Source organism: Passer domesticus, chromosome 2 (assembly GCF_036417665.1).
Source record: "Passer domesticus isolate bPasDom1 chromosome 2, bPasDom1.hap1, whole genome shotgun sequence".
Lineage (NCBI taxonomy): Eukaryota > Metazoa > Chordata > Aves > Passeriformes > Passeridae > Passer > Passer domesticus.
In genome coordinates, this window is record NC_087475.1 from 69,089,558 (window position 1) to 69,116,988 (window position 27,431).

Consider the following 27,431-nt stretch of genomic DNA (forward strand, 5'->3'; position numbering starts at 1 on the left):
AAAATGCCCTCATCAATGGAGCAAGCCCTGAACTTGGCACAGCTGGCAGGCACATGCACAATTGCTTGCTGGGTAATGTGAGAACAGAAAAACCAGTATATCTTAAGCAGAACCATAAATATACCACATTATCCTCAAGAAACCTGTCATTTGGTTGCCCAGGCTCTTGCCAATACTTCTGAAAATTTGTTTTCATTGCATCCTGTCCTGCCTGCATCCTAAGATCTATTCAAGATGGTTTACAGAAAGTGTAGGTGCTTCAATTTCAATGACTAATGCCTCCTCATGGACTACCACGTGATGATCCAGACAATACCTACCAATTATCTGCACAGAGGAATGTGCTGTGCTGATACATGCAAGGGAAGTTTGTTCTGGAGAAAAGCTAATTCCTGACTCTGATCCCATTCCTACCTCATACACTATGAGTCTCTACCGTCTATATTACTTGAAGAAAACCTTATTCTGGAATCAAATGTCAGGGTAAAGTATATTGCATCCCAATGCTTTCTGGAGTGTTTCCTACTCTTTGTTCCATATTGCTCTTTGCTGAAATGTGCATTAAAGAAAGATAAACAGCCCTTAGTTTAGGAAGGAGAAGTATATTTATCCATCTCTACTCTGTTCCTTGGGTTCTGCCATGGCACAGCACCCTGCCTTCTAGCTTCAGAAATGACAGCCCTGGTATTTTTGTGCTGCAGGTAAAGCACAGTAACTTATGAATATTAAAAAAAAAAGTACCTATTCTGTTGTTACTATTAGGAGTCAGATAGACATTCATCTCCCTCAGTACTATCAACAGCCATGTTACAGAGGGAGCCTGTGACTTCCCTCGATGTACAAAGGTCTATTTTCAGGCCAAGGGTTTAATAAAGGTGGCCAACACATCAAGCAAAATCCATGTCTACACAAAAATTCTCCCTAGTTTTATTGAGAAGAAACCACGATCACTTAGGAATACTTGACCTGAGAATGACATGCTGTATGAAACCAGTACTACAGAACCCATGTTCCTTCCCAGATACATTTTCAGGTGTATGACACAAAGGTGCAATACAATATTTTTAAAGGATATTAAAGTAGGTTACAGCCAAGTGGCAGCAAGGTAGAATTTAAAATACTTTGTGAAGTTTTATTAGTTCTATCAACATTATTTCAACTATGGCAAAATTTGGCTGAAATGTGCTCATAGTCCGGTTCTCGGAAGGTTACGTAACTTCCACCAAATAAGGTCAGTCCTATCAAAATTATTTTTTGCTGTTAGACTTCAGAACTGCACACTTAATGTCATGAAGCATTGAAGAAAACACCATTAGGAGAACAGATTCTTACCGCGATAACACCGTCAAAAGATCACTGTTCTTCAAACAGTCAGAGAGATTATCCACTGCAGCTTCCAAAGTAAGTAGTGCCTCCATTACATATCCCTACCAATGCAGGAGGTTAAGCATTTTAGCAAAGACATTCAAAACAGTAACATTTAAAAATCTTCAGTTCATAAAAGGAACAGGCACCTACTGAAAACCTATAATTTCTCCTGAAAAAAGCCCCAACATTCATATCAAAACCACTGCCCTGAACATTAAAATGTCACTACAAGTATGTTTTATTTTCTGCCTCTGAATGATCTATGAAGGTATGTAAGAAGGGCATATATCTCATCAAGGGATTGGCAATGACACACTGAACCTCCGACTTGCAGGTCAGTGATTTAAATTCTACACAAGCAGTTGTGACAGAGTATTACTGTCATCTTGTGGCAGTTTCATTACCTAAATAAAATACGGAGGTGATGTCAGTCTATTTCTTACTGGGAGCCAGTATTTCTCTTTATTAAATCTTGAATCTTGCTATAGATAGTCTCTGATTGTAATGCAAAATTTCAGTCTGTTTAGCTCAACAGAATGAACATCATAGTGTTGTGAAAGGTCTGTATCAAATTAAGTCAGTGTAAGCTCTGTATTATTATGGATGGTGCAGATTTCTTTACTCCTAAACATGTTAACTCCTGAGGAATGAGACAGTGTCTACTTTATGTTGTGAGATTACATCACCAGATGATGATGGATTCCTTAAACCCAAATTAATGAAGTTGAAAAGGAAAAAAATGGTCATCACAAATATTTTGAGTGACAATTACTAAAATGTCATAGTTGTTCTCTTTAGAGCTATGTAAGACTGCAACAGCCTGATGAAGGCTTAACTAAGCTACATATGATTTCAGCAAAATCAGAAGTGACCTTTTCTGAGGCCACATTCTACATTCTACTCACATGACTCCAGAACATCTTGTTAAAATGGGAATTTTAAATTAAGTATGCATTGAATCAACAGTTCTAAGAAGCATTGTTTACACATGCATACCTGAATCTCATCTCCATGCTCTCCAATAACTTCCACCAATCTTGACAGGAGGTCAGACAATGCATGTGCAGAAAGGGGCTGCTTTAGGGCCCTGAATATCTGGAAAGAGCGACCAGCATAATGTCTGGAAGAGCTTGAAAGAGCTGTTTGTAAAGCAACTTCACTCAGATGCTGCTCCAAATGAAAACCTAAGCAAAAGAATAGGATGTCAATTTTTTCCCTCTTTTTTATTACAGACTTTACTGTGGGTCATGAACAGGCTGAACCTACTCTGTGAGGAGGATATGCTCTTCAGTCTATGCTGCAAACACTGAGAAATGGAGTGCAGAAATGTCTGCACTTTGGAGAATTTTACGTTTACTTTGCACAGAATGCAAGAAAATTAACTGAATTAACTGCAAAACAAAATTCGATGTATGAAACTGACAATCTGACTTTTTTTTTCTTTTTTACAATTCCTGGACAAACTTGCAAGCCATTCACTATTCTTGCTGGCAGCAACAGTAACTTCTGAACACTCCCAAACCTGAAGTCAAATTGAATTAGGAGACTTTCTATTAGCTTCAGAAGGCTTTGGATAAGATCTTTAACATAAATACTGATGCTGCATTCTGCTTTGATCTTGGAAATTATTTAATTAGTGACTGTGCTGGTTTTCAAAACGCAATCAGCACATCCCCTATCTTCTAAAAACCATAATAAATGAAAAATAAACTTTTACTGCCAGCAGAAATTTAAGAAAGTATATTTACTTAGTATGCTGTGCTGTATTTTACTAACAGGACACAGAGGAGATTTTATCTGGCAGAATCAATCAAAAGGCTTTCCACCAACAGCTTTGAAGAAATATTTAACACTTAGGCACAGTTTAATCTAACATGATTGTTTTAAAGCAATTCTTTCATATGTCATACATCCTTGTTGAGACATATTTACTGTGCTTCTGCATAAGCAGATCTGCTAAGTCCCAGGCTAAACACTAAGTGTGACCGTGAGGGAATATTTTTTTAGTTATGAAAGCAAAATATTTACCACCTGACTTGGAATCTTTAAATACAGATACAACATGGCGCAGAAAATTAGTGAGCTGTTCAGCACTCTTGGTGTTCTGATTTTTGGGAGTGATATCTTCATGGCACCAAAGTGGACCAAATGCCCTTAAAGAAATACAAAACAAAGTGCAAAATTTCTTTGAGTTATCTGAAATAAATGTAATCAGTTAAAATATATCATCTGTACGGTACTTAGATATTTACAGATCCCTGACCTGGTAAACATGCAACCAAACATAATTTTAAATAAAAGTAAATAAATATTCCTATGCTGCATTTTAAAATATAACCTATGCTGTGTAGAGAGCAGCATAAACAAATCCCTGTTTTTCAATTCAACATTGTGCCTAGAATCTGCTGGCTGTAGCTGGTAGTTAATATTAGTTTCACTATGCACTTTACACTTTATATCCAATTTTATAATAATGAAACTGGCTTCTTCTATTAGTTCATTTCTGAACATAAAACTATCGGTCAATTAAACATTTCCGTCAGGCAAGATTTTTTTTCTGTTTTTTTTCTGACACTGTAGTGCTTTTTAGTACCTACCTACTACTGCAAGTATCAATAAAAGAGGAATGGGGTCTGTAATTACTATTAGAGGTCAGTCGTTTTCCTTTAAGTTGCTTCATGGAAGTGTGCATTTCAAGTACAAATGTATCCTCTGCTTATCTGCATTACCTGGTTGTCAGAAACTCAATTAATTTGTTTGCTTTCTCATCTGATTCAGCAGCAGTGTCCACGTCCTCAACTTCTTGTGTAATCTGTGGGAGATTTCCACTGCTGCCTCCCAGGCTGATGCTGGAGGAGGTGGAGCTGGAGCTCAAGCCGGAGTCTGGCACTGGAGAGGACTGGTATTCCCGCAGAAAGTCAAAGCCACCTGCCAGCCAAAAGAGAGGAGATAAAGATGGAATGCACTGGTGGGCCAGCTTTGCAGATAGAAATGTCTGCCAAGCAGCTCTTTTCACAGTCAGCAGCAGAAACCTTCCACTGGGAAACATGGGGAACACAACCCTCAAATACTGACAGGAGTGAAAATGGTACTTTGTTTCTAAATGTGTAGAATTCAGAATAAAATGAAAACTAGTCATGATTTCTGTTTTTACTGCACAAGGAAACAGTACAAATATTCCAGGGCATTTTACATTCAGAAGTAGGACTTTTTAAAAGTGAATTTAGAAGTTGGCAAAGTGCATGTAAAGTTTACTTCTCTGGGCTAGTCTGATATGGAAAAAAAACTGCTGAGTGGAATTTTTAGAATGATTATGCTGTCCTAATTTTACCAATGTAATAGAAATCAAGACACAAATGTGGCTTCTTGGAACACCTTTAGTAACTGTACCCACTGGACTTGTCATACAAAGTATTTTCAGCATTAGGATGAAACACCTGAGTAAGAGTTCTGCCAGATCAAAAGCTTGCCACAGTTTCAGAGCTAATATTAGAAACCAAGACCTTTTTTCTTAAGGTTAGACTTCTAGTCATGTTTAGGCTGTACCTACAACAGAAAAAAAAATGGCCTTTTGAGAAAAATGGAAGCAGGACTAAATCCATTGCAAATCAGAAGACTCTTAATTTAGTTGTCTGACATTACATGGAAAAAAACTGAGCTGAAGCATTTTCAGTAAGGATTCTTTGCTATAGCTACTCACCCACACTCTCACTCTTTATATTAGCTTCTCAAAAAGCAGTCCAAAATACCAAGTCTTGATAACTTCTTGAACTCCAGAGGGTCAGAATGAGGGTACCAATTACATTTTTTAGATGTAAGAATGAAAACTGGTTTTCGTTTTGGCAGAAAAGCAGTAATATAATTTTAATGTAATAACTTTATTCTGTATTTAATAATTCATAGAGGTGCAGTGGGAAAGAAACCCACCCAACTCCAGACAGGAAATTATTGTGAGATAATTTTTCACAGAAGTTATTCAGAATGAAATATCTTTGGCCAAAATAGTTCATCAATCTAGAATACCTATTCCTTCTGCTCATCACTTTAAAATAATTTTGTCTTGTCTCAGAAAAAAATAGTAGTAAGTTATCATGTAATAGTTTTTATAGGCCAAATTCCTTATTACTTCCTAAATAACCAGGGAAATGGCACTGACATGAAAATCTTTACTTTTCATTTTTCACTGTATGGTAAAGTTCCTCACCCTCTTACTGACAACTAATCCTACACCACAACAATTGGTTCTGTGATTCCTTCAAAATGGAACAGAACACTTGCTTTTAGTAATATTTTATGACAGCAGTAAATCTAACTAGCAGCTTTCTACAAATTGGTTCCAACCAACTCCTTTAAAAACAGGTAAATTGCTAAAAGTAATAGAACACTGACCTCAGCAGAGGTCTGAAGTAAGACTCCTAATGTAGAAAGAGATTTCAGGACAGAAATGCAATGTATCAGTGATTTAAAGGAGGGTGTGTATCATGTGAAACTTAATTTAATAATGGAAAATCTGAGCTGCACATTCTTGCTGCTCTTCCTGTGTCGGAATAATTTCTTTTAAGGGTGAGGAATGATTGTCCTCATTTAAAGTAACTCTGGATCCCTGAGGGGGGAATCAGGAAGTTATTAGCCCTATTAATTTTAAAATACTACATTACATATTTTTGCCTTACATTAGGTAACTTTTTCAATATCATGAGAAGTTGCCTAATAATAACTTGCATGCATCCCTAGGGTAGTCCACGTGGAATTAGTGTTAATGGGAACTGTTCTTATTTGCCACTTTCTTACTTTGATTTATCAAAACCTGACAGTATGATAAAGTGTTCTTTTGCTTCATTACCTGTGTAAAGATATTCAGGTAAGTATGCTGGCTGTATTGTCAGAGTCTTGGTCTCATTCATCTCTCTGGTCTGAAGAAGCACAGATGCAATGGCTTGATAGTTATTATTGCAAGACAATGCAATCAAAAGGTGAAGCAGTAACTTTTTACTGTGTTCAAAGACCTCAGGGCGGTAATGGTCAAGACCTAAAAAGAAAAGGTTACAGCAATCTCTGAATATGAAGCAATAATAAACAAGTTCACATTCCAGTAATAGCAAAAATTCCAAGGCAGTTCATGATAACAGTGCAAATAAACAAAAGATGTAGTATTTCCAGACACAGTTACCAGTGCTGTCACTTAAATATATGTGTATATTCAGTTTCCAGACTGAAGTCCCACACATGAGGTACAACGAATGAGTGGCAATACAGCTTTGTGCATTGTCTTACTGCAGTTAATTTGACAGGTCTGGAAAACCTTTAAAGATGAAGTATTCTTCATAGTGGTTGAAATTACATTGCTTACCACAGAATCTGGCTTTCTAGCACAGACGTCAGTTTTAGAATGTGTGCAAACTGTAAGAGGCAGGTACTGATTTATTAAAAAAGGAACTGACCGACAAATCACTTGAAAAAGAACTTCAACTACCAGCGACCAGCATGAGACATTAGCCCCTAACTCAGGATGCAGAACTCAAACTGAAGGTCTAGCACTGAAAGACTCTGGTTTAGTTTACACAGCTGAGATCTGTAAGCTTTTAAAACAGCCAGAATAGTTCACAAATTACAAATACGAAGGAAACAGATATTTCTGCACTTGTTTTAGTAATCTCATTTTGATTCTCTTTCAGTACCCTGCAGTATATTTAAACATACTTTCATCTGTTTAAGAGCAGTTTCAGTGTTGAGAAAGTTAACTTTTTTCTTCTTCAACTCCTTTCTTCTCAGGATATATCCCTCTTCAAAAAAGCACTTACTTCATTACTCTGTGTGGCAGCAGCCAACAGATCTTTCAAGTCAGGCATTTTCTAATATTCTCTAGTCATGCTGGTTCTTGTTTGGCCTGCAATAATGAAGCTGCTCATACTGCCACAGTCTGAACACTGTACCTTTGGCTCCTAAGGGCAATCCTTTCAAGGTCCCATGACCCTTGGTCTTACTCATTTCCCAACAGCCTCCTCCAAAAGAACTGTGGCCATCCTGCCCACCTCTATTTCAGCTTCTTAAGGTTTCTGCTCCTATTCACATTTCTCCATCTACTTCCACCTGCCAGGAGATAATGAACCCATCCTACCTGGTTTCAACATATTTCAAAGGATATAAAAATGTCTTTTAGCTGAAAATAATTTCTATATTGGCAACAGTGGTAGTTGAAATTCTATTAAACCGCAAGTTGTATAAAAGTATTGGCACAGATCTTCCAACTAGGGAGTGAGAAGGACATTTCAGTCTTTGTGCTTGCCTAGTGCTGGTCCCTTCTTTAACCTGCAAGAGTTCCAAGAAGGGTAAGCTTCTGTGACATGGACACATTTCCATGGGAAAGGAGTCTAGTGTTCAACTAATTTCACACTGGTTGCAAAAGAGATTTTAAACAGCAGTGATTTTCATGCACCAGAGATAAGCAAGTTCAAACCAGCAGTCTGCCTGCCTGCTTCACCAACAGTACTACAAACCATTCAATAACCTATTAAACACACAGACATTGCAAAATTCTTTAATTTTAGTATTTTCTCACTCCTTCCAATAAATGAAAGGATACCAGCTCTCCATCTAGCCAACATACTAGTCTCTATTCTGCTTTTCAGTCAGATGCATCTGCCTGCTCACATTCCAACAGGACAGCAATACTTAATTTTTAATTACATTCATACCTTTGGCTAAGTGTGGCATAACTTCCTTACAACATCACAAGACCTCTCTACAGAATAGAAAAATTTTCCACAGGAGGTATAACAACTCTAAAGAAACTGATCTTGAAGCCTGAAAGCTGTGATCTCACTTTAGTTACCACTTAACTAGTTACATTTAGTTACCAGTTATATTTAATTTTAATTTCACATTTCAAAATGGTGAGATTTTAGCCAAGGGATTGTCTCACATGGTATTAATACATTTCTATTTATTCTTTATTAAAAATCTGTAATGTTGAAACCTTATTGCACAAACAACTGAAGATATTTTTCTAATTGATTACCAGTATCATAACTCTGTTTCTGCATATGTTTATTTCCATGGCTCCTTGATGACTCCTTAAAGCCATCTTAGCTGCAGTGGTCACACTGCTCTGTACTACTCCTTCTTAGGTTCTTAATTTATTCCTGTGACAATTTCTAAGTGTAAGTACCAGTTTTTTCACACTTGTTACAAATCATAGTAAAGATGTTGCTTGATCAGTTAATGGTTATTTGATTTGTGAAATCAATGTACTGATATACAAAACCCTATTTCACCAAAAAAATTTAAGCAGAACAGTTGGTAACAGAGCAGCAGTAAAGGAGAACAAGTATCTTCTTCAACATAAATTTCATTTTACCACTGTGCTGTAACATCCCAATTTAATCTCTTTTTGCCTGCTGATCAGCAGATCTTCCCAGACTGACTGTGAATACTTAATGGTAACTATGGTGACTGAATGAGAAGCGAACTGTGATCTCAGCTCTAATAAATTTATTTCACAACTGCCTGTGTTTATTTGTGAACACTATAATTTATCAACCATGGAAGTTAGGGAATGGCTTTATAATGCTGAATACCCTTGTGTGCTAAAAAATTAGGCCACTCACTTTTGGTAATGTTGAATGGCAGGACAAGGAAGGTAACAGCCTCCAGATGAAATGTGCTGCAGTCAGGAACAGACAGAGCAGTGGGGAAAAAGCAGTGCCTCAGGGCCCAGGTACATAAGGGAACACACTGATGATAAAGTATTCCATCAGCAGTGAAATTAATGAAGCTTTGCTTTCCAGTGGTCTGTGTCCTACCTCCATTACCTCTGCAGTACAGCTCTTACAGACTATTTTTGCAAAGGCAAGAGACAGCACAGGTGTGTGTAGTCCAGGTTCAAGGTGTGTATAGACTGTCATCACTAACCAAGCTGGACAAAGGCATGAGTTTCACCCCCTTTTCTTGCAGGGGTCATGCCACACATTTTCATAGAGATATTTTATGAAGTTGTTCATCTTCAAATTTCTACACACCTCTCAAATTTGGGTGAAATTGGCCAAAATATTCAAAAACTTCAAAGTATTGAGAGTAATTTACAGACTGCAGCTGCCTTGGGCTTTTTCTTTTAGGGTGGAGGGAAGAAATCATAAAACACGTAAAAAACAGAGTACCATAGCTTCAGCAAAACTAAAGTAAAGGAGGGAGTACATTTATACTTTCTTTCTTTCTTGTTCTGTTGGTCTTACCTAAAAAGAGAGCATGTAGCAATAAAGGGAGGTGAAGAGCCCAATCTTCTCTCACACTGTGATCCACTACCATCTCAGTCATGAAGATAACAGCAATATTGCACCTGGAAGTTAAGTTTGAAGCATCAGTTTCAAAGCTCTTGGAAACAGGAAAGCACAAACAGGATGCTTATTTCTGAAGAAATACACAACCTATAAATGTTCAGATTTGTGGCATTTCTTCTCAATACAATTAATGCTGAAGCACTTTACTTACAGTATCAAGCAAACAAGTACCCATTACTGAAAAAAACCCTATTATTGTCAATATGAATTATGTAAAATAGGAATTTCAGAATATGCATGGCCTAGTTAGAATAAAAGATCAAAGTGCTATGAATAATAGGCACAGAAGCATGGGAAAATAAATTTTCCTTTTCTGTTTCAGTTGTTTCATCAGTCTTATTCTTATCAGTGATGTCCTACATTGTAAATAGGCTTTCTGGTTGAAATCTGGCAGAATTGTGAGCTTTCACTGCATGTGGATTTTTGCCCTGGAAATCACCAGAAATTAACTGTATGAGTTTCAGATGTTCTGAATGGTGGGACAGCAGGATTGGTGTTGGTCAGCTACTAAGAGGAAGCATCTCACTGTCTGAAGTGTCAGAATGAGAAACTGCTCACCTGTGAAGGGGTCCCCGGGGTGTGATGGTTTCAGGGAGATAGTCCACGAGTGGTGCCCAACATCCTCCATTGTAAGGCATGGGCAGGGGATGCGGCTGTTTGGTTTCAACAATATTCAATAACCAGCTTGTATATGGAGAAACAGGATCATCTGCATGGAAAAGCATTCAAAAGAAGTGCTTAAAACTCATGGCTGGTTACCTATTTTTGCAAAATACTCTAAGAGATTTTATGCTAACACATGAGTTCAGCTGTTTGGAACAATGTGATAAGATGCCGTGAGGTTTGCAGATTCCTGTGTTCAATAACAAGTGATGCATTTTTAATCCCTCTTTCATGCTGCTGGAAATTAAAGAGATTCCAGGCAGACAGCACTGAATGGTAGGAGCAGCAGCTGAATCCCTGCTGTCATTTAGTAGTGTTGGATTCAGATCACAAAGCACCAAGCAACAGACTTTCTCTTCAAAAATGAGGGAAAAGTTCAGCCAACAAAGCTGCTGTCAGAAGCCATCTGCTGCAAGGAGCAGAGTACCAGTGACACATTCTTGCAACTCCTCACCAGTGCCCTGCTGAGTGACGCTACAAAGGCAGAAGTTAAATGTCCTGAATTAGCAAGGAGGCATAAGGAATGCAAAAAACATCTTCAGGGTAATTTTCTTTCAACAGGGATGAATGATATCTTGGATTTCGCAAAGATGTATTTAATTTTGCTTTAGTGTGACAGCTGCTGTCTGTTAATGAGTGTTAGGGTTTTGTCTCCCACCTGTTTATCTGCAATGATGTGGGTCAACTAAGTTATTTCCACCACTTTCTGTCTTGTCTCAGCTGCACAGTTTCTTTCATCTCTCCTGTATTTTGTTCCCTCTCATTCCTCTTGATTTTCTCACTGTTCAGTTTTTATTTCTGAGGTCTGGCAGTCTGTGACACACTGCCATGGAAAGTATCCTTTCTTGGTCTGTTTTTGACACACATTCAAACACTGCCCTTTATGAATTTTTAATTAGTGTTATTTTTTGTTCTGTTCCTTCTTTTTGTGTTTTCATTTGTTTGCTTTTTTATTTTGTTTTGGTTTTTTTTTGTTAGGCTTTTGTATTTTAGGTAGGCTTGAAATTCAGCATTTTCCTTTTCTTTTTTTTTCTAACAGCATGTATCTGATGCTTGTCAGCTTTCCCACGGGAAACAAAACTGTTTTCATGCCTACAAAAGTATCAGAGCTGGATTTTTCTAATGTGTATCACTTCTTAGTTTTAGAAAAACATCTTCAGATTTCCAGATCTTCAGGAGACTTTCAATGCAGTAGCTGCTTCTCCAATTATTTCAACAATGCCAGCTTTATAACTCCCATTTTTAAGTGTTGGTCTTTTAAGGAACACTTTATAGCTTTATGATTTAGGCCTCTACTTAGATTCTCTGGAGAATGATTGATCAATTACAGATAGAAAGGAATAAAATGACTTAACAATATATTAAAGTATGGCATTTTAACATATTCTTAACCAGAATTAACCAGATAATGTTTGTCAGATGCTTTTCACAGCAAAAGCACTGCACAGGAACTACTTATTTCTACCAATTTAAGAGTTTCACAAAGTGCTTCACGAAGGTCACACTGAGACCTAGATCCTCACTTCTGTTTTCACAGGTTTATGCACAGAACGAGAAAAAAAAAAAAAAAGGCACCCTGAAGGTAAACATAAAATCCTTGCCTGAACAAAAAAGTTTGTGTTCTGCATAGCGGTGTTCTCTATTTATATCCTCAGCAATACATGAATGTTAAAGTAGATTGGAGAGAGGGGAGAAGCCATACCACCAAATCCTTTGCAGCCTAGGCTGCCTGTCTGAGGGAGTAAGTGGGAAGTTGCATTACGTTTCTTGTAAAATGACAGGAGATATAAAAATTCCTTTCTCTTATTAGAGTTCTATATAAATGTCAGTACCTAAGTAAAATATATTTTATTTTCCTTCTAGGTATTCACATACTTGCTAAAGGAGCCCTATGAGAAGCACACTTTGTATAAATTTTCATGGTAGTACAAAACTTGCAGGTATAGGCAGGAAAAAACATTTGGGCACTGGCTGGAGGAGACATTCCAAAAGAGCAAAGAAAATTTCAGTATTTTTTAACCTTCTATCACTCTAAGCTCTTGTTAAAACCAGGTATTTATGAAGGCTGTTCTGACAATATAAACGCTGCTCTGTCTTGAAAGATTGCTCATGCAGATCAGATTAGCACCAGTGCTTCAATTAACATCTGGTGAAGCATTTTAAGTAGCTGCAGAACTAGAAAGCCATAAAAAATTCAAGGCAAGTGTACTAAACCCCACTGAGTTTAAGATGTTGCACACTTTCTTATGTATTTAAACACCGGAGTTTGTACATACACAGTATTTTGTCAATACTGTGCTTCATAATTTTGAATAATAGTTGGTGGTGTACATTAAATTATCCTATTGCATTGTATTTTACAGTCTTTGCATATTTTGCAGAATAGTATAGCCAAAAATTACTTGGATTTAAAAATATATAAAATCTTTATTTTTCATGTCAAAATACTGTTCCAAAAGGATGTCTGCAATACCAAACCAAGACGTAATGGCCAATATAGTACTTGACCTGGCTTTAATAAGCCAGCGATCAAAGTCAATAACAAGATCCTGCCTTTTTTACATTTGCTTAGGGCCTAGCCAAAATCTGTAAATTGAATTCACTCCAGAAATGAAGTCAAACCATCAAACTCTTCAGTTTTGCACTACTGTACAAGAGTTAACTGGTTTTCTTTGTAATCTCTGCTGAGCACCAGTGTCCATTTAGAGCCCATTTAGTAAAAATACGTAAAGAACAAGAAGCATGCTCAGGAGCCCCATCTCCCTTCTAAACACATGTTTGCACAGTGCAGCCCAACCTGGTAGCAGAGAGCACATAAAAGCTCATGAGGAGGTAAGACCTCATATTTGGAAACTCCTGAGCCTCTTTTCATGCTCATATAACAGCGCTTGATTTGCAGGGATATACTGCCAAATGGCACAACTCAAAGTACTTGCTCTAATGATCTTACAAGTCTTGTTCCTTGCCATGTATGAAAGGCCCAGTGTGTTACTCTCTGGAGGGTTCTCTGCTGCTGCTTTCTGTGAAGTTCTCTGGCCTTCAGATGGGTTTGACTGAACTCAGATTAAACAAAGTGAATTCATTAAATGAGATATGGAGGTGAAATAAGGACACTCCCTCCATACCGATGCTACATTACTGTTTATACAGAACTTAAACAGAAAGGCTCTGCTGGTCATTACAATGTTTTCCTCTCCAACCAAAACACCAGAAATTTCATCAAATTGAATATAACTTACTTTTGTCATCATCGTAAGATCCTCCAGAGCTATTACTGTACCTCGATTCTAGTCGGGTATGGGCTCTGATGACATTACTGAACCTTCAAATACAAGAAAAGAAATCTTCATTAAAAATACAGACTGACATTAAACATCTGCACTTTATGTTTACCCTAAAAAAAAAAAAAGGCATTTCCTTAAGCATTCACTTTTACACAGGAGTAGACAGTAAATGAATGTAATGCTGATTCTTTCCCCAAAACATTTTTTGCAGCCAGTCTCTGAGAAGTTCTAACAGTGTGCTCCCATGTCACAAACCTTTAAAATTTAGCAAAAGGAAACTCTCATGCTGCAAATGTGTGATTTTTTCTTTAACATGGTGCTAATAATGCCAAGGCTGTGGGTTCAATCCCCATATGGACCATGCACTTCAGAGCTGGACTCCATGATCCTTTTGCATCACTTCCAGATCAGAATATTTTGTGATTCAGTGACTGACTGGATAGTCCAAAGCCAAGCCTGCACGGGTACCAAGCAGGAAAAACTACAGCAGATCACCCTTCAAGAGGGGAATCCAGCAAATGCCAGAGCAGACCTAATAGAAAAGTTAAGGCATATAAGAGCCAGAGCAAACTGCTCACAGCTGTCCTCAAATCTGCCACAGATTCATGCTAAGCTGACTTTTCCTGGTGATCTCCTTTGACTTCCTCCACCTTGTGTTCTCAGGGTAATCAGGCCTGAAGTGGAATGAGAGGAGCCATACTGACAGCTGACACACTAGTGATGATCTAAAAAACATCATCATTCCTGCAAAGCTAGGAAACTAATTACAAATGACCATGGATCAAACAAGACAAGACTGAAGATTTTCTAGACAAAATTAAATTCAATTTCTTACTAATGTTCACACACCTTAGTGCAGGGTATTTTACTATACATCAACGTATTACATTGTTTCCAAAGCATGTGTGTCTCATAAGCATGCAATAAACTCCTTGTGCAGTTGACAAATGCATTGTCAGCCTTCCAATACATGGTATCCTATCTATGGACCCTCATTATTTCATATGTCCTGGCATATGAAGTCAATATTAATGGACATTCTAAAATTGACACACTAAGTGTAGATGAACTTACAGCGGCTACAGAAACACAAAGGCCAGCAATGAGTTCAGGCAAATTATTTTTCATTTTCTTCTCAGGTATCTTTCAGCAGGATCCTGAATATCAATATCAGAACTTTGTAATTTTCCTTTAATTTTTATCATAAAGTCTCTGGCAGATCTGAATTCTGAAAACCTTTTCGGAGTCACATTTAAAATTTATATAAGACAAGAAATCCTGACTTGAACTACTGTAAGAGACATTTGCTCAACTAGGCTGTGAATCAACTGAATAAAAATTTATCTTAAAGCTATGTAGCCATAAACATTCATATAAAGAATAATAAAAAATTCAGAAGAAAAAATGGTTTTATTATCCTTTTAAGTACATTTCTAGTGCATATGTTGAAAAACATCACTTAGAGTCAAATCTGTTTTACTATCAATTTGAAACTTAGAATTGAGTGCCATTTTCTACTTACATTTAAATCAGCAGTCACATCTAACTAACCTGACAAAATGCTACTCTTGTTTGTAATTGGAGAGAGGAAGTAATTCAAAAGTTTTGAAGTACGGAAAGGTTTGCTCACATAATTATCTCTGCACCTCTAAGCCCTGAACCTTAGGGAAGGAGCGTTGTACTACTGAAGTGATGCTAGTGACTATCAGTGACAAATGTAATACTAACACACTAACTGACAAATGCTGTTATAAATTGTCCAAAGCTCTCTTGCAAAACTAAGAGTGCTTCTGTGAGAGAAACAATCCGTGCTCTAGGATCTGATGGCCCTTAGGCTTTGCATTTATTCATTTGTCATTTGTCAGTATGTACCAGAAGTAGCAGAAGTCTAAACTGAATATATAATTTATAAGCAAGTTATTTTCCATAGATGTCCTCTATAAAATATTTCATCTAGACAAAGGAGGTGTCCTTGCAATCACTGATATAAATCTGCAAACTAAATTTACACACTGTCCATGAAGTCACATAGTGTGATCAAATCTGATTTTTCATAAAGATTTTAGTAGTCATTATTTGATGCACATTCGTAATTTTTTCTTTCACCTTTGTGGATAATTCCTACAAAACCATTACCTCCTTAGGATAATTCAATGAATGTAGATTTAACAGTTCTTCCTTTACCATTAAACAAGAGCCAGGAACTAGAATCATGAGAATAGCTTTTTTTTTTTTGATTATGCATACTGCAATAAAGCCACTTAAGATCAATCTGAGCACCAGAGCTCCTCACAGTACAATGCAGAACTTTTTGCAGCACCTCACCCTTGGCCTAAGAAAACACATACATTTTGAAGGAAAAAAAACTCAAGCCACAAACCTTTCATCAGTCTCTTTCACCACTCTGCTCTCCTCTGCATCAGGAAAACTGTCTTGGCCAGCTACAACAGTGTTACTGCTGGAGGTGGTTCCTGTAAATGAGATGTGAATAAGAACACCTCTTACATGCAGCAGACAGCATCTCGCAGGTTTTTTTAGCAGCTACAGTGAAAGTGACAATCCTGCAAGTACTCGCACACATGAATGAATGAACACTGTTACTTCTACAGACCAGGACACCAGGACCTGCTTCCATGGCTGGATGGTGTAAAGTTCACATGCTTTGAGAAGCAGATTAACAGAATGATGGTGGTCTACTCCTTAAACTAAGCTCATGCTCTAGAGACATAGTCTGTTGTTTTTCCAGGATTTGGAAAACCATGTACAATGTTAAATGTGGGGTTGGTTCTTAAGTATATTTGACTACTGCAGCTTGGAAAATGGCATTAGGCCTTTCAAAACAGAACTACCACACTCTTGAGGCTCTCAGTTTTCAGGAAACTGCTTGATGTATCTGCTGTGCTCACTGCATCGATGATGAGTTCTTGTACTGCGTAAAACAGCCACTAGAAAGTGGAGTTTTCTGAAGAGTGGCAGAATTCTGAACAGCATCAAATATTAGTAATATGCTATTAAAATAGTTAAGACAATCGAGCACATGTTAACAAAGCATATACATCATTAGTAAGGAAAAATAATTGTAATTTAGACATGCAACAAGGCCCTGAAACTTGTACTTTATGTATGCATGTCTGAATGGATGCAAAAGTGAGAGATTGTTTTTTGCAAAGAGATGAAGACTCAAAAGAGCAGGAGACCATAAAGAAAACACATTCAGGTCATACCAGAAGCTGCAGCTGAGGCTTTGTTACTGGCAGCAAAACGGTAAAATGGAGGATTATCACAATGTTGGACTATGGGGTTCACTGGGTCGGTTTGCTGCAGCTCAAAAAGAAGTTCTTCCATTGTCTGAATAGTGTTATTGCGACACAGATATATTGCAACCTTCTTTATCTGTGGAAGAAAGCAACAGTTGTTAAACTCTGACCAAAGTGAATTTCCAAAGGAAATTATGAATGTTACACTGCAATACTGAAATTATCTTGAATGCAAGTGTTGTTCCTGGATAGATACCACAGCCACGTACAGTTCATACAGAAAAATAAAACATCTCACTTTGACATCAAGATCATTTCCCCAGCAGACCTGCTTCAAAGTTTTTGTTTACCATTCACAATGAATTGTTTATGTATATAAGTATGTAACATGCACATCTACAGAACTGTAGCTGTGGCCACAAAGAGTAAGCCAGGCTTTGAGTTGCTACTCATATCAGTAAGCAAAGTAACAGCAAATGGAAGAAAGGCAGAGCAATTACTTATACAGACTCCATGTATCCTGATTTGAAGAAATCAGAGAGTATCATTTATAGAAACTTTGGAAATTTCTGTAAATCTTTTAACAAGATCTCGAACCTGCACTGCAGCAATGAGGACTGTTGACATACTGAGACCAAATTCGGCTGTATTCTTGAGGAAAAAAAACCCTGATCACTACTAAAAGAAGAGACTCTCTCCAGCTCAAAACCACTGGATTCATAAACTGCTGGAGCTGGGAGACCATATGGGGAATATCTCTCTGTGCTTGCCTGCTTTTTTTTAAAGATGTCCCTAAGTAGGTTCTTATAGGGGAGCTAATATATTAGACTGAACAGCCTGTTGGCCTCACCAAGTATTGCTGCTTTTATACTGTTAAATACTTCCATTAAAATAACTTCCTTACTGCTTCTCTTTCTCTTTATTTTTTTTTTTCCTTAGAGAAAATGCACATATGCAAAGTCTCTTTTACTCTACTGAGCTAAAAATTTCCCAGGGACTTTCTAGAGACAGATCCATCTCCTTCCCGAGGCTCATTTCTGGTTGGGCTCACAGTGCCATTTTCAGCTTCTCTCACCACTGCAGGGGTCACGTTCCCAACACGAGTCTCTGCTGAAGAGGTTTCTGAACCTCTTAAATATTCTAAGAAATCTTTCCCTACATAATGTGAAAGAATGGACAGCTCAGCAATTTGTACTGGGGCACTGGGAAAAAATGCTTAAAGGAAACATAAGAGACAAAGCAATTAATTTAGATGATTTAAAAAAATGTAAAAAATGTGAGTCAGGCATGCTTTTGGCTTGGACACACACAGGGAGAACAGATGGCCGAAGGCACAAAGCAGCTGGTGACTGCCTTGGGGCACTGGGGGCTCCTAAAGGAGATGGGTAAACTGGCAATCTTGCAGCTCCATGCTCTTTTAAGCCCAGGTGACCTGGAACACTGCTGATAAACTGTCCCAATGATCTTTATTTGCTAACGTGTATCTGTTATCTACATGATAATGGAAGACACATGTTTATGGTATCAGCAGTCTTGTGTAGTTAGCAGAGTTAGGTAGGATTTCTTATCTCTAAACTCCAGGGCATTAGCAAAACACTAAGCAGATGCATGTGATAAGACCAGTGTATTTTCCTACTCCAGACAAAGCTATCAGCAAAGGAGTGACTCATAAGCAGTCAGGCTTCCTACAGAAGCGAAGAACTTTTTCAGATTTTGCAAAATTTGAGAATCAGACTTTAAACTCAACATTACAAAACACAGATTAATTGGGTGGTAGAAAACACAGGAACCTTGTCAGCTGCTGCTGCCACCAGCCAAGAGAAGCCTGGGTGGGAGACCAGAAAAGTCCCACGGGCAAAATAGGAGATGATGAGCAGATGAAGCTGGAGGTGTCAGAACAGATTGCTCTCTTTGTGAAGAAAGAGGACTGAACTGTCCTGGAGGAGGACAGGACTGTGAAAGCCAAGGTTTTGAGGAAAAAAAAAAAAAAAAGAATTTGAAGAAAGAAGTGCTCTGGGTGGAGGAGGTTTGAGGAAAGGCTGCTCAGCGCTCTGGCATGGCAGGAGTTAGGGAAAAAGGAAGTGCTGAAAGCTTTGGCTTGGCAAGTACCTGGATGGGGGATAAAGTATGTGAGGGGCTTCTGGACAAGAGGTGACAGGGTTATCAGGCTTTTCCAGTCAGGCTACATTTGGAGTCAGCACAGGACTACTCCTTCCTCTCAGAAAACTGCCCCTGTTCCTTTCCTAAGCTGTCAGAAATGAGGGTAAAACAGCCCTCATTTTCTATCTTACCTCTAACAGGTAATTTCCACTTGTTCTCTGCCAACATAGATGGAGACCACCTTAATCCCAAGTCTGTCACAGACTGCAGGATGAGGCAGGTTGGAAAGAAGCTGGGAAGTCTCTCATCAAAACTCCTGCTCAGAGCATGGTCAACACTGAATGGAAAGCCTCTCTAACAATTGAGGGAAAGATCATATTTCAGATCAATCCTTTTGTTTTCCTCTCATATAAACATTGAACTTTTTCTTACACCAATTCCACTTTCAAATTTTTCTACTTTTGACTGGCTAGGCATACATATACATTGATTTGAGAATATAGAACAGTAAACCCTACAAATGAAAGGAAACAAACGGGATGCCTACAGTACAACAACAACAACAACAACATTTTGAGGCTTTTTATGGGCTTCTTTATTTTCTTTATTCTTATATGGGCAAACATTTCAGCAACTGTAAATGTAGTGTGCTTATGAGGCTTTTTAGATAAATTTCAGATTTATTTCAGGGAAATAAATGGAAAGAGGCTAACTAATAAAAACCCCCATATTTTAATTGGGCTGGAAAATTCACTAAATTTAGATTCTGTTTCACTCAGCAACTGAGCAATAAGGAACATGGGAATGGAAGTAGCCTGTTTTTCTCAGACAGCCCTGATTTTATTTTAACTTGAATAATAACAATATCCAGCACAGTTTGAGTTGCACATTGCAGCAACTGTTAGATAATTTATGACAGTCATGCAGAGGCAGAAGCTGATATAGTAAGCTTATAAAGGTTAACTATCTTCTGTCTCTTGACATGTCCCACAGAAAGCTCTAGTCTGCTAAAGAAAAGGATGTGGCATTTTCTGGCAATTTACGGCCAGTCTCTGTTACAGTCGCCATTCACAGACATACAGGGTTTCTCTTTGCCACCTCTCACTTGCAATGGGGTGTGCTCTGCTGCTGCAGGCTGAGATTTGAACTACTCCATTTCTTTTTTTTTTAAATTTCAGTTTCCTGGCACTTTTATTCCTGCCATTTAATTTTGTTCAGTGTGTTGGGGAGTATGTTGATATTTCTTGGTTTTGATACTGAAATTAATTATCTGCAGGTAATAGCTTTTTCTTCACTACAACCGGTGTAATCAGCACTAAATAAAATAAAGTGCAAAGACTTACATAGGGTAAAAGGATGGTATCACTGCTAACACCACACAAACTAATGAGGAACTGCAGTGTTATCCTAAGGTTGTTACTCCATTTTTCATTGTTGGCCAAAGCATTCCAGACATTTTCCATCTCTGGTCCAGGAATTTCATCTCCATACTGCAAAGAATCATAGACATACATTTCTTGAAATACGCAGACTTCCAAACTAAAGCATGTTCTTTTAGAACATTTTCTCACGCAAAAAAACCCCAGTGAAATGCTGTAAAAAGTTACAGAACAGTATTTTAAATAGCTACCTGACAGATTTCAGAGCATTAACTCCATTTAAAACTATTTAGGTTCTGATCCAGAGAAGGACTTAAATCATAAGAGACCATAAATGTCTTGAGGACTGTAAATTCAAAAAGTAATCCTAAAATTAAGCAGGTTTTGTTTGATTGGTACAGACTGTTCCAGTGTAAAATTTCTGGTACTGGAGGGAAGGAACAAAAGTTTCACAGGATAGTTTCTTTGTTTGATTTGTTTTTTTACCTTGGCTGTCATATACATGAGATTATTAAGAACCAGGGAGGTGGCCTCAGGTGAGCCCCAGCCATTGCCTTTTAGTCCACTTGTGACTGCTATTTCCCCATCCTTGTCCTTCAGTTCATCTTCTGGAGTGGTAGGGCTTGAGCCAGGGAGGAGCAGTCTGTTGTCTACCAGTTCAATATTGTGAAGCCATGGTAGCAGATAGGTAAGCATGATCTGTCTTCCATTTGGATGTGTTGTTGGAAATCGCTGGCTTACCTCTAAAACAGTAAGAGTTGAAAAGGACAACTTATTAATTTATGATGGAAACCCTAAATACACTGTTTAAATCACATTTCTGACCTTTGTTAAACTACCTGATGGTTTTTGCTTTGCACACTACAAGCATAAAAAACATGTTCTTGAATTTCCTGAAGAGAAACATGGAATTAATGTTCAGTAATAGCAAGCAATTGGTCATGTCTTCTGTCTAAAATAACTAACTCAGTCGGGGCTTAGAAACAAAAAGTCACCCCTTGTTACTGTGCCATGATATATATTAAATAAGGTGGATGTCAAAGAAGAGGAAAAAGAATAATTTAGTTACTGGTGGTTACTCTAGAATTCCAAGAGCTTCTGGAGAATATACAAAAGTGTTCTGCAGATTACAAATGCCTCACTGGCCTCCAGGTTTCTAAGCTATAGTTTAAATAGTAAGGCACTTATTATACCGCGTTTACAAAAAAACCCTTGCATATATTGGGATTCTACTTCCTGTGGGAATGTCTATGAAATTCATAGCTGGCTGTCAGTTCAGGAATGCTTGTATACAGCACTTTATATAGTTTACAAAAAAAACCCCAAAAAACAACAAACCCTGGCACTGTAAGACAAAGGGATTTGGAAAATCTGGGATAAGAAATACAGCTTCCTGCCAAAGTTAACCACATTATCTCTCTGTTCCAGAATTCTTCTGTAAATCAGTACAGCAAACATTTCCTTTTTTTACTCACTCCCTGGTTTTTAAAAATTGTGAAGACACACACTGTTCTCTCCTCCTTATGATTCTAGATGTCTCAGAAAGGATGTCTCACTTGGACTGTAATATCCTGTATATCTGAGATTTTTTAAAATGACACAGTTATTACAGCAACATGAGTAGACGAAACAGAGATAATGAACAGCATTTGCTTAATGACAAATGAGCCATCAGAATTTCCCAACACCAGTTATTTATAACTCATGGTATCTTGGGCACTGAGAAATGTAAGGGTGATGTATTGTTCCTTTACCCTCCCTCCAGCCCCTACAGACTGAGTAAAAACAACAGAAAGGGATTTTAAGAGCCAGTAAAAGTTACAGACATTTGCATTCTGTTATTTAAAAACTAGAGTAACACATAAGGTTGATTAAACCACACAGATATGTCTCAAAACATCACTGTTCCCAGGAATGGCCTCACAGTAGGCATATTTTGATTGGTGCTCCTGCAGGTCTCATTCTTTAACTTTTTTTTTTCAGTAATCTTGAAAATATATATTTCTGGTAGAATTAAAAAAGACACGCAGATGTGGCAAATAACAAAAGGTAGAGATCACTCAGAGTAATTTGAATCATTGGTAGAACGGAATCAGGCAATCAAACTGCCCAAAGTTAAAGTCATGTTTATATAAAATGAAGAAATACATCCTCACAAGTATGATCTTTGTAAATCCATGCATAAGAAGAATCACATGAGAACCCATCATAGTAGTGTTTGCCAATGTCATTTTACCTCATTCAGGGCACTTGTAATTTCAAAGTTATCCCAAGGTCACATAAGTGGCACAGAGTTCCCAAAGAGGGTTTCTGTACTCTGTACCTCTAGGAAATACATATTGGATTCCTAAATCTGATTTGACCACCAGAATAAAAACAGGTCAAGCTAAATTTATAAACAGAACTGTGGTTCAAAATGGTAGCAGTCTAGCATTTGTAAAAAAATGTAAAGGAGATAATAAGTCAAATAAATATAGGTACCTGAAAAAAGTGGAAGGGTAAGTTCAGGATACATCCTTGCTAGTTCATAAGAAAGAAGGGCAAGTGAGACACTGTAAAGAGGTGGCAATGGACCATGTGTTCCATACAAGATACTGCCTGGTCTTTGCTCAGCTACCTTCTTTGAATAAACAAAAAGCTTTGATTCAAGGATCTATAAAAGACAAAACGGAAAAAAAAAGGAATGAACAATAAAAAATTATCGAATCAAGAAATACCAGCATTTGAAGTTTAGCTATTAGAGAATGCTCTATATGTTTCAGAGTATAACGCTCCAAATATGAGGCACGATAACATTCATTTTTACATCAATCTGCTTGTAAGTTTTTATAGCCAAGACAAAACCGATTGTTTATTTTCAAAACAAAACTAATGTGCAAATAACAGTACTTCATAAGAAGTTCAACAAAAAAGTCTCCAAGGCCAGGAGGAAAAAATAAGTAGCTGATACGTGCCTGCATAAGTTGCATGGAAATTTCATAAATCTCTCTGTTGGTGTCAGATGCCTTGAACAGCACCAGATTTAAAAGCGTCACAATATCAAAAGGATAGTTCCTAGAAAAATAAACAGAACATTTTTGTGAATGCTGGTGAGGAATGCAGATTATATTCACTCTGGTTTACTCTGTAATATTGTCTAAAGAGAATTTTTCCCTTCTACCATTAGAATATGGGAAAGGGAGCTCTTGTGAATACACACTGCTTGATCAAAGGACCATCTGGTGAATGGGAAGAAAAAAAGGATTATTTATAATTACCTTGGACTACTGCTTAGGAATGCACTGAGTTACCCACAATGAGAAATGGAATACCTGTGTCTGTGACTGTGGATTCATTTCAATTTATAGCATAAACTGTTTACAGGACAGGCTGACACCCATGAAAGAAAATGGGGAGCATGAAAATTTCCAGAGATAAAGAATTTCTTAAGCCAAGCTGCAATTAAAATAGTCCCTTTGGACAAAGGACACTATCTCTGACATAAACATTCTGAGGTATTCGACAATTCTATGAAAATTGTTTTCAAAGAGTAAACATTAAGAACTGCTTCAAATAGTCTGCTATCTATAAAGTCAACATCAATTTTAAGTTTAAACATATCAAAGTGTTAATGAGAATATTGTTAGAGGAGCAAATCCCACATCATAATATTTGGATTTGCACTAAATAGGTTTCTGTTTTCTCCTGATGATTTGTAAATGCACTGACTGAATTGTGAACCATCAATTTATCACCCTAGATGTCAGCTACAGTGCTCCTGGATGGCTGCGAGATGCTTATTTGGACTTTTTGATATGGCAGACACATGTGTGGCATGGGACATTCTTGGTAATTCCATACACTAGCTGCAAGCCAAGCTCTGTAACTGGCTCTTCGCCCTTCCACTGCTTAAAAACAAATACAAAAAGAAAAGAAATGAAGGGAAGTGGCTTCTTTACAAAAAGTTGGATGGACATAATCAATTGCTGCTCATTTTACAAGAAGTTTAAGCAGTGGTCTCCTGATACATTTTGACAGATGATAGAGGAAAAACTATTAACAGCTTTCAAATATTAATCAAAATTCCCAGCTTGCTAGAAAGAGGACTTTACATTCAAAATAAATCACAAAGATCATACTCTCAATTTTTACTGTAAGAATGGAAAAGTTTAATTTTTAGATCACAGCGGCACAGGTAACACAATTTGAGGAAAAACACTGGCTGAAACTGCTTTGTTTCTGTGTTCATTAAAATAAAAACCCTGTTAACATAACTGAATTTGCAAACACCAAATTCCATTCATATTTTTAAAATCCTCCATGTAATGTAGTCTCTAGTCTAGTTGTTCCTGCGAGAACAAAACAGTTTTGCAGGAAAATGATGAAATTTGTGACTTATTTTCATTTTCCAAATCCCAGTTATTTCTCTATTAAGTATTTCTCTATGCTGATCAGACATCTTGCCAAATTATTTTTGTGAAGAGTAAATATTCACATTTATTTTAATAAAATGCAAATTACTGCATTATCTAATTTCTTTATAAATTCTGTCTTTGAAAATAAAATAGGGATAGAGTTTTATGAAGGCCTAACACAAAAGAAATATTTGTACTCATTTCTTCATGTAGCTTGCGCTTGCTCAGCATTAGCAGTAATGATGATACCAGTTGACAGGAAAGGAACTAAACAAATCAAATGAAAGTCAGTTTAGAAAAAGAACGTGGCTTTCAAGATAATGACAAGTCAAAATAATGACTTTCAAGCTATTGACATTGAAAACATTTTTCTTTTTATAAATTAAATTAAAAACCATCCCAAATCTTTTGAAACCAGATTTATGACCTACATTCAAGTAAAACTGGTGTAGCTTTTTCTGTATCTTTCTGAGCAAAATAGCATCAAAATTCCCCAGAATTCAAATACTTACATATAGTAAGAACATCTACCAAGCACATCACTTTTTTTTCAGAATCATGAAAATCAAGCCATACAGTAACAAAAACTGTTTGAGAAGACGTGAGTGCAACCTACAGCTCCTAACAATACAGTGAGCTGAACCTTCTGTTTTCTTTACATTTGAAAGTGTAGATTAATAAATTAATTAATACCTGCTTCCACACACAGTTGCAATGGCTTTGAAACACCCAGAGGCAAGCTGGTATGATCCTGTGTAACATCGATCTATAGCCCAGTTGAAGAGATTGATTTGATCAGGATTCAGTTCTAGCAACAGGACTACAACTTCACAGCCAAGCTGGTGAACCTGAGCAAACATCAAAACATGATTGGTGGGGTCAGATATGTTGATTCTCTAAAATTCTCAGAGTGACACAGGCAAAACAGGGCAAAAATGGAAAATTCAAGTATGTAAGAAGAAATCAGAACATTTGTAATTAATTTATTTTAGGGATATCAGAGTTGGAATGTGACTCAGGTTTTAACACTCATCGAAAAAATGGTATGTACAAAGACTACATAAATGAAATAAATTTTCCAAAAGTGGGCACAACAACAAAAAATTTAGTGAAAATCTAAGATACTTGATAAATGTTCTTGGGCAACTTCCTTTTATATCAATTAACTGACTTGTTAACTATTTCCTAATTCATGTGAATTTCACAGAGCGACAAACTTTCACGTTTATCCTTCTTTTGACTATCACAGAGGCAAGGCAGACAAAGAAAAATACCTTTTACAAGACTGAAAATTTGCATGTTTAATCCAAGTACATGAAGCAATCTAATGACTCTCCCTACAGACTGTGAATCCCATAATCCTGGTACCACCACTGCTACAAACACATCACAACTAAAGAACTTCTTGTTCTTTTAGTACATGGTAGTGCTGGCACACCAAACACCAATGCCTATTAATATTCTGTCACCAAGTGTAGGTGACTGCTTGTAGAGACTGCATATCATTTGCATATATCTTTATAGCTCTGTTCCTACCAATATTCCAAAATTCCATGTAATTTCTGAAGGATTTTCTCTGCAGCTATTCATTCTTTCTTTAAATTGTTCAACCTTTTTTTTTTTTGTAATCAATTACCATTCCCACAGGCTCAATCCTCACATCACATGCATTTATTTACATTCTGCTATTTACCTTAGCTTGGCAGAGTTATGTGTGCTGGTATGAGAGTTTTAGGGAGAACTGCAGGACAAAGTGCAAGATACCAAGAGGGAAAGATTATTGTCTCACTCTCTTCACTTGATATAAATCATCAGTCTACTCCTCCTCAATCAAAGAGGCAGTCCAATAAGCTACAAACACAGAACTATGACTATGTAGGTACAAAGTTGAAGCCCATCTTCACAGATATGGAAAATGGCAAGAATAATCCATTACACGTTCTTCAAGAAGAAAGAAAACACTTTACAAACTCTTTACTCACTCAGTACAGTGAGTAACTGCTCATCAGTGTGGCATTTTGGTCAGTACTTACACGTAAGTCTTGACAAGCCAGAATGTTATCCAGCCATTTGTAAAGATATCCATCGGGGGAAAGACCAACATTATCAAACACAGGTCCACAGCAGAGCACAGCTGACATGGCCTGGAAACACATGGAACTTCAGTCACACAAAAAGTAACACAATTAACCTTTCAGAATGATTTCAGTCCAGGCTTAACAGGACTGCCACTTGCTTTCTGTTTGGAGGGAGCTATGGTGAAAATGGTAACAGCTGACCAACTGGTAAAATTCAATAATTTTGCTACAGATTTTAGTGGATTCCAGATCACTGCATTTTGGGAGGAGTACTATCTTCAAGATACATTTTGTCATTTTACCCAGTATTCACAAACCAAGCTACAAAAACAAAATACACTCAGATGTTTCAATAGTACGTTATTGCAAAAATTAAAACTGTCTTAAAGCAAGTGGTGCAGCTTATGTAAGTACATAAGCTATTACTCTCCCAGCTTACTCATGCAGGGGAGTTACAACTAGTTTTGCCACAGAAGTACATTATTACTGAGCATGTCTCCAGGCAAGTGTGGGAGGCATTCCTGAGTTGTACATTGGTACAGACTCAGTATCCTGAGGTACTGCATCTGAAC

The 27,431-nt window shown here is 37.3% G+C and overlaps 1 protein-coding gene across 8 annotated transcripts in view; it reads right to left on the minus strand.

Moving 5' to 3' along the window:
* Positions 1-27,431, minus strand: part of FRY (FRY microtubule binding protein) — a 223,469-nt gene that overhangs the window by 41,837 nt on the left and 154,201 nt on the right. For 6 of the 8 annotated variants that reach the window (XM_064409057.1, XM_064409056.1, XM_064409051.1 and 3 more), the window contains 16 exons: positions 26,815-26,925; positions 25,475-25,629; positions 23,342-23,441; positions 22,869-23,040; positions 20,874-21,130; positions 20,352-20,498; positions 16,876-17,044; positions 16,032-16,122; positions 13,607-13,689; positions 10,263-10,413; positions 9,600-9,703; positions 6,212-6,397; positions 4,098-4,296; positions 3,397-3,521; positions 2,365-2,552; positions 1,333-1,427 (listed from right to left, as the gene is read on the minus strand). In XM_064409057.1, the coding sequence (XP_064265127.1) occupies positions 1,333-1,427; positions 2,365-2,552; positions 3,397-3,521; positions 4,098-4,296; positions 6,212-6,397; positions 9,600-9,703; positions 10,263-10,413; positions 13,607-13,689; positions 16,032-16,122; positions 16,876-17,044; positions 20,352-20,498; positions 20,874-21,130; positions 22,869-23,040; positions 23,342-23,441; positions 25,475-25,629; positions 26,815-26,925 (2,333 nt within the window). The remainder of the gene's footprint in view (positions 1-1,332; positions 1,428-2,364; positions 2,553-3,396; positions 3,522-4,097; positions 4,297-6,211; positions 6,398-9,599; positions 9,704-10,262; positions 10,414-13,606; positions 13,690-16,031; positions 16,123-16,875; positions 17,045-20,351; positions 20,499-20,873; positions 21,131-22,868; positions 23,041-23,341; positions 23,442-25,474; positions 25,630-26,814; positions 26,926-27,431) is intronic. The other 2 variants (XM_064409055.1, XM_064409054.1) reach the window with 1 other exon arrangement.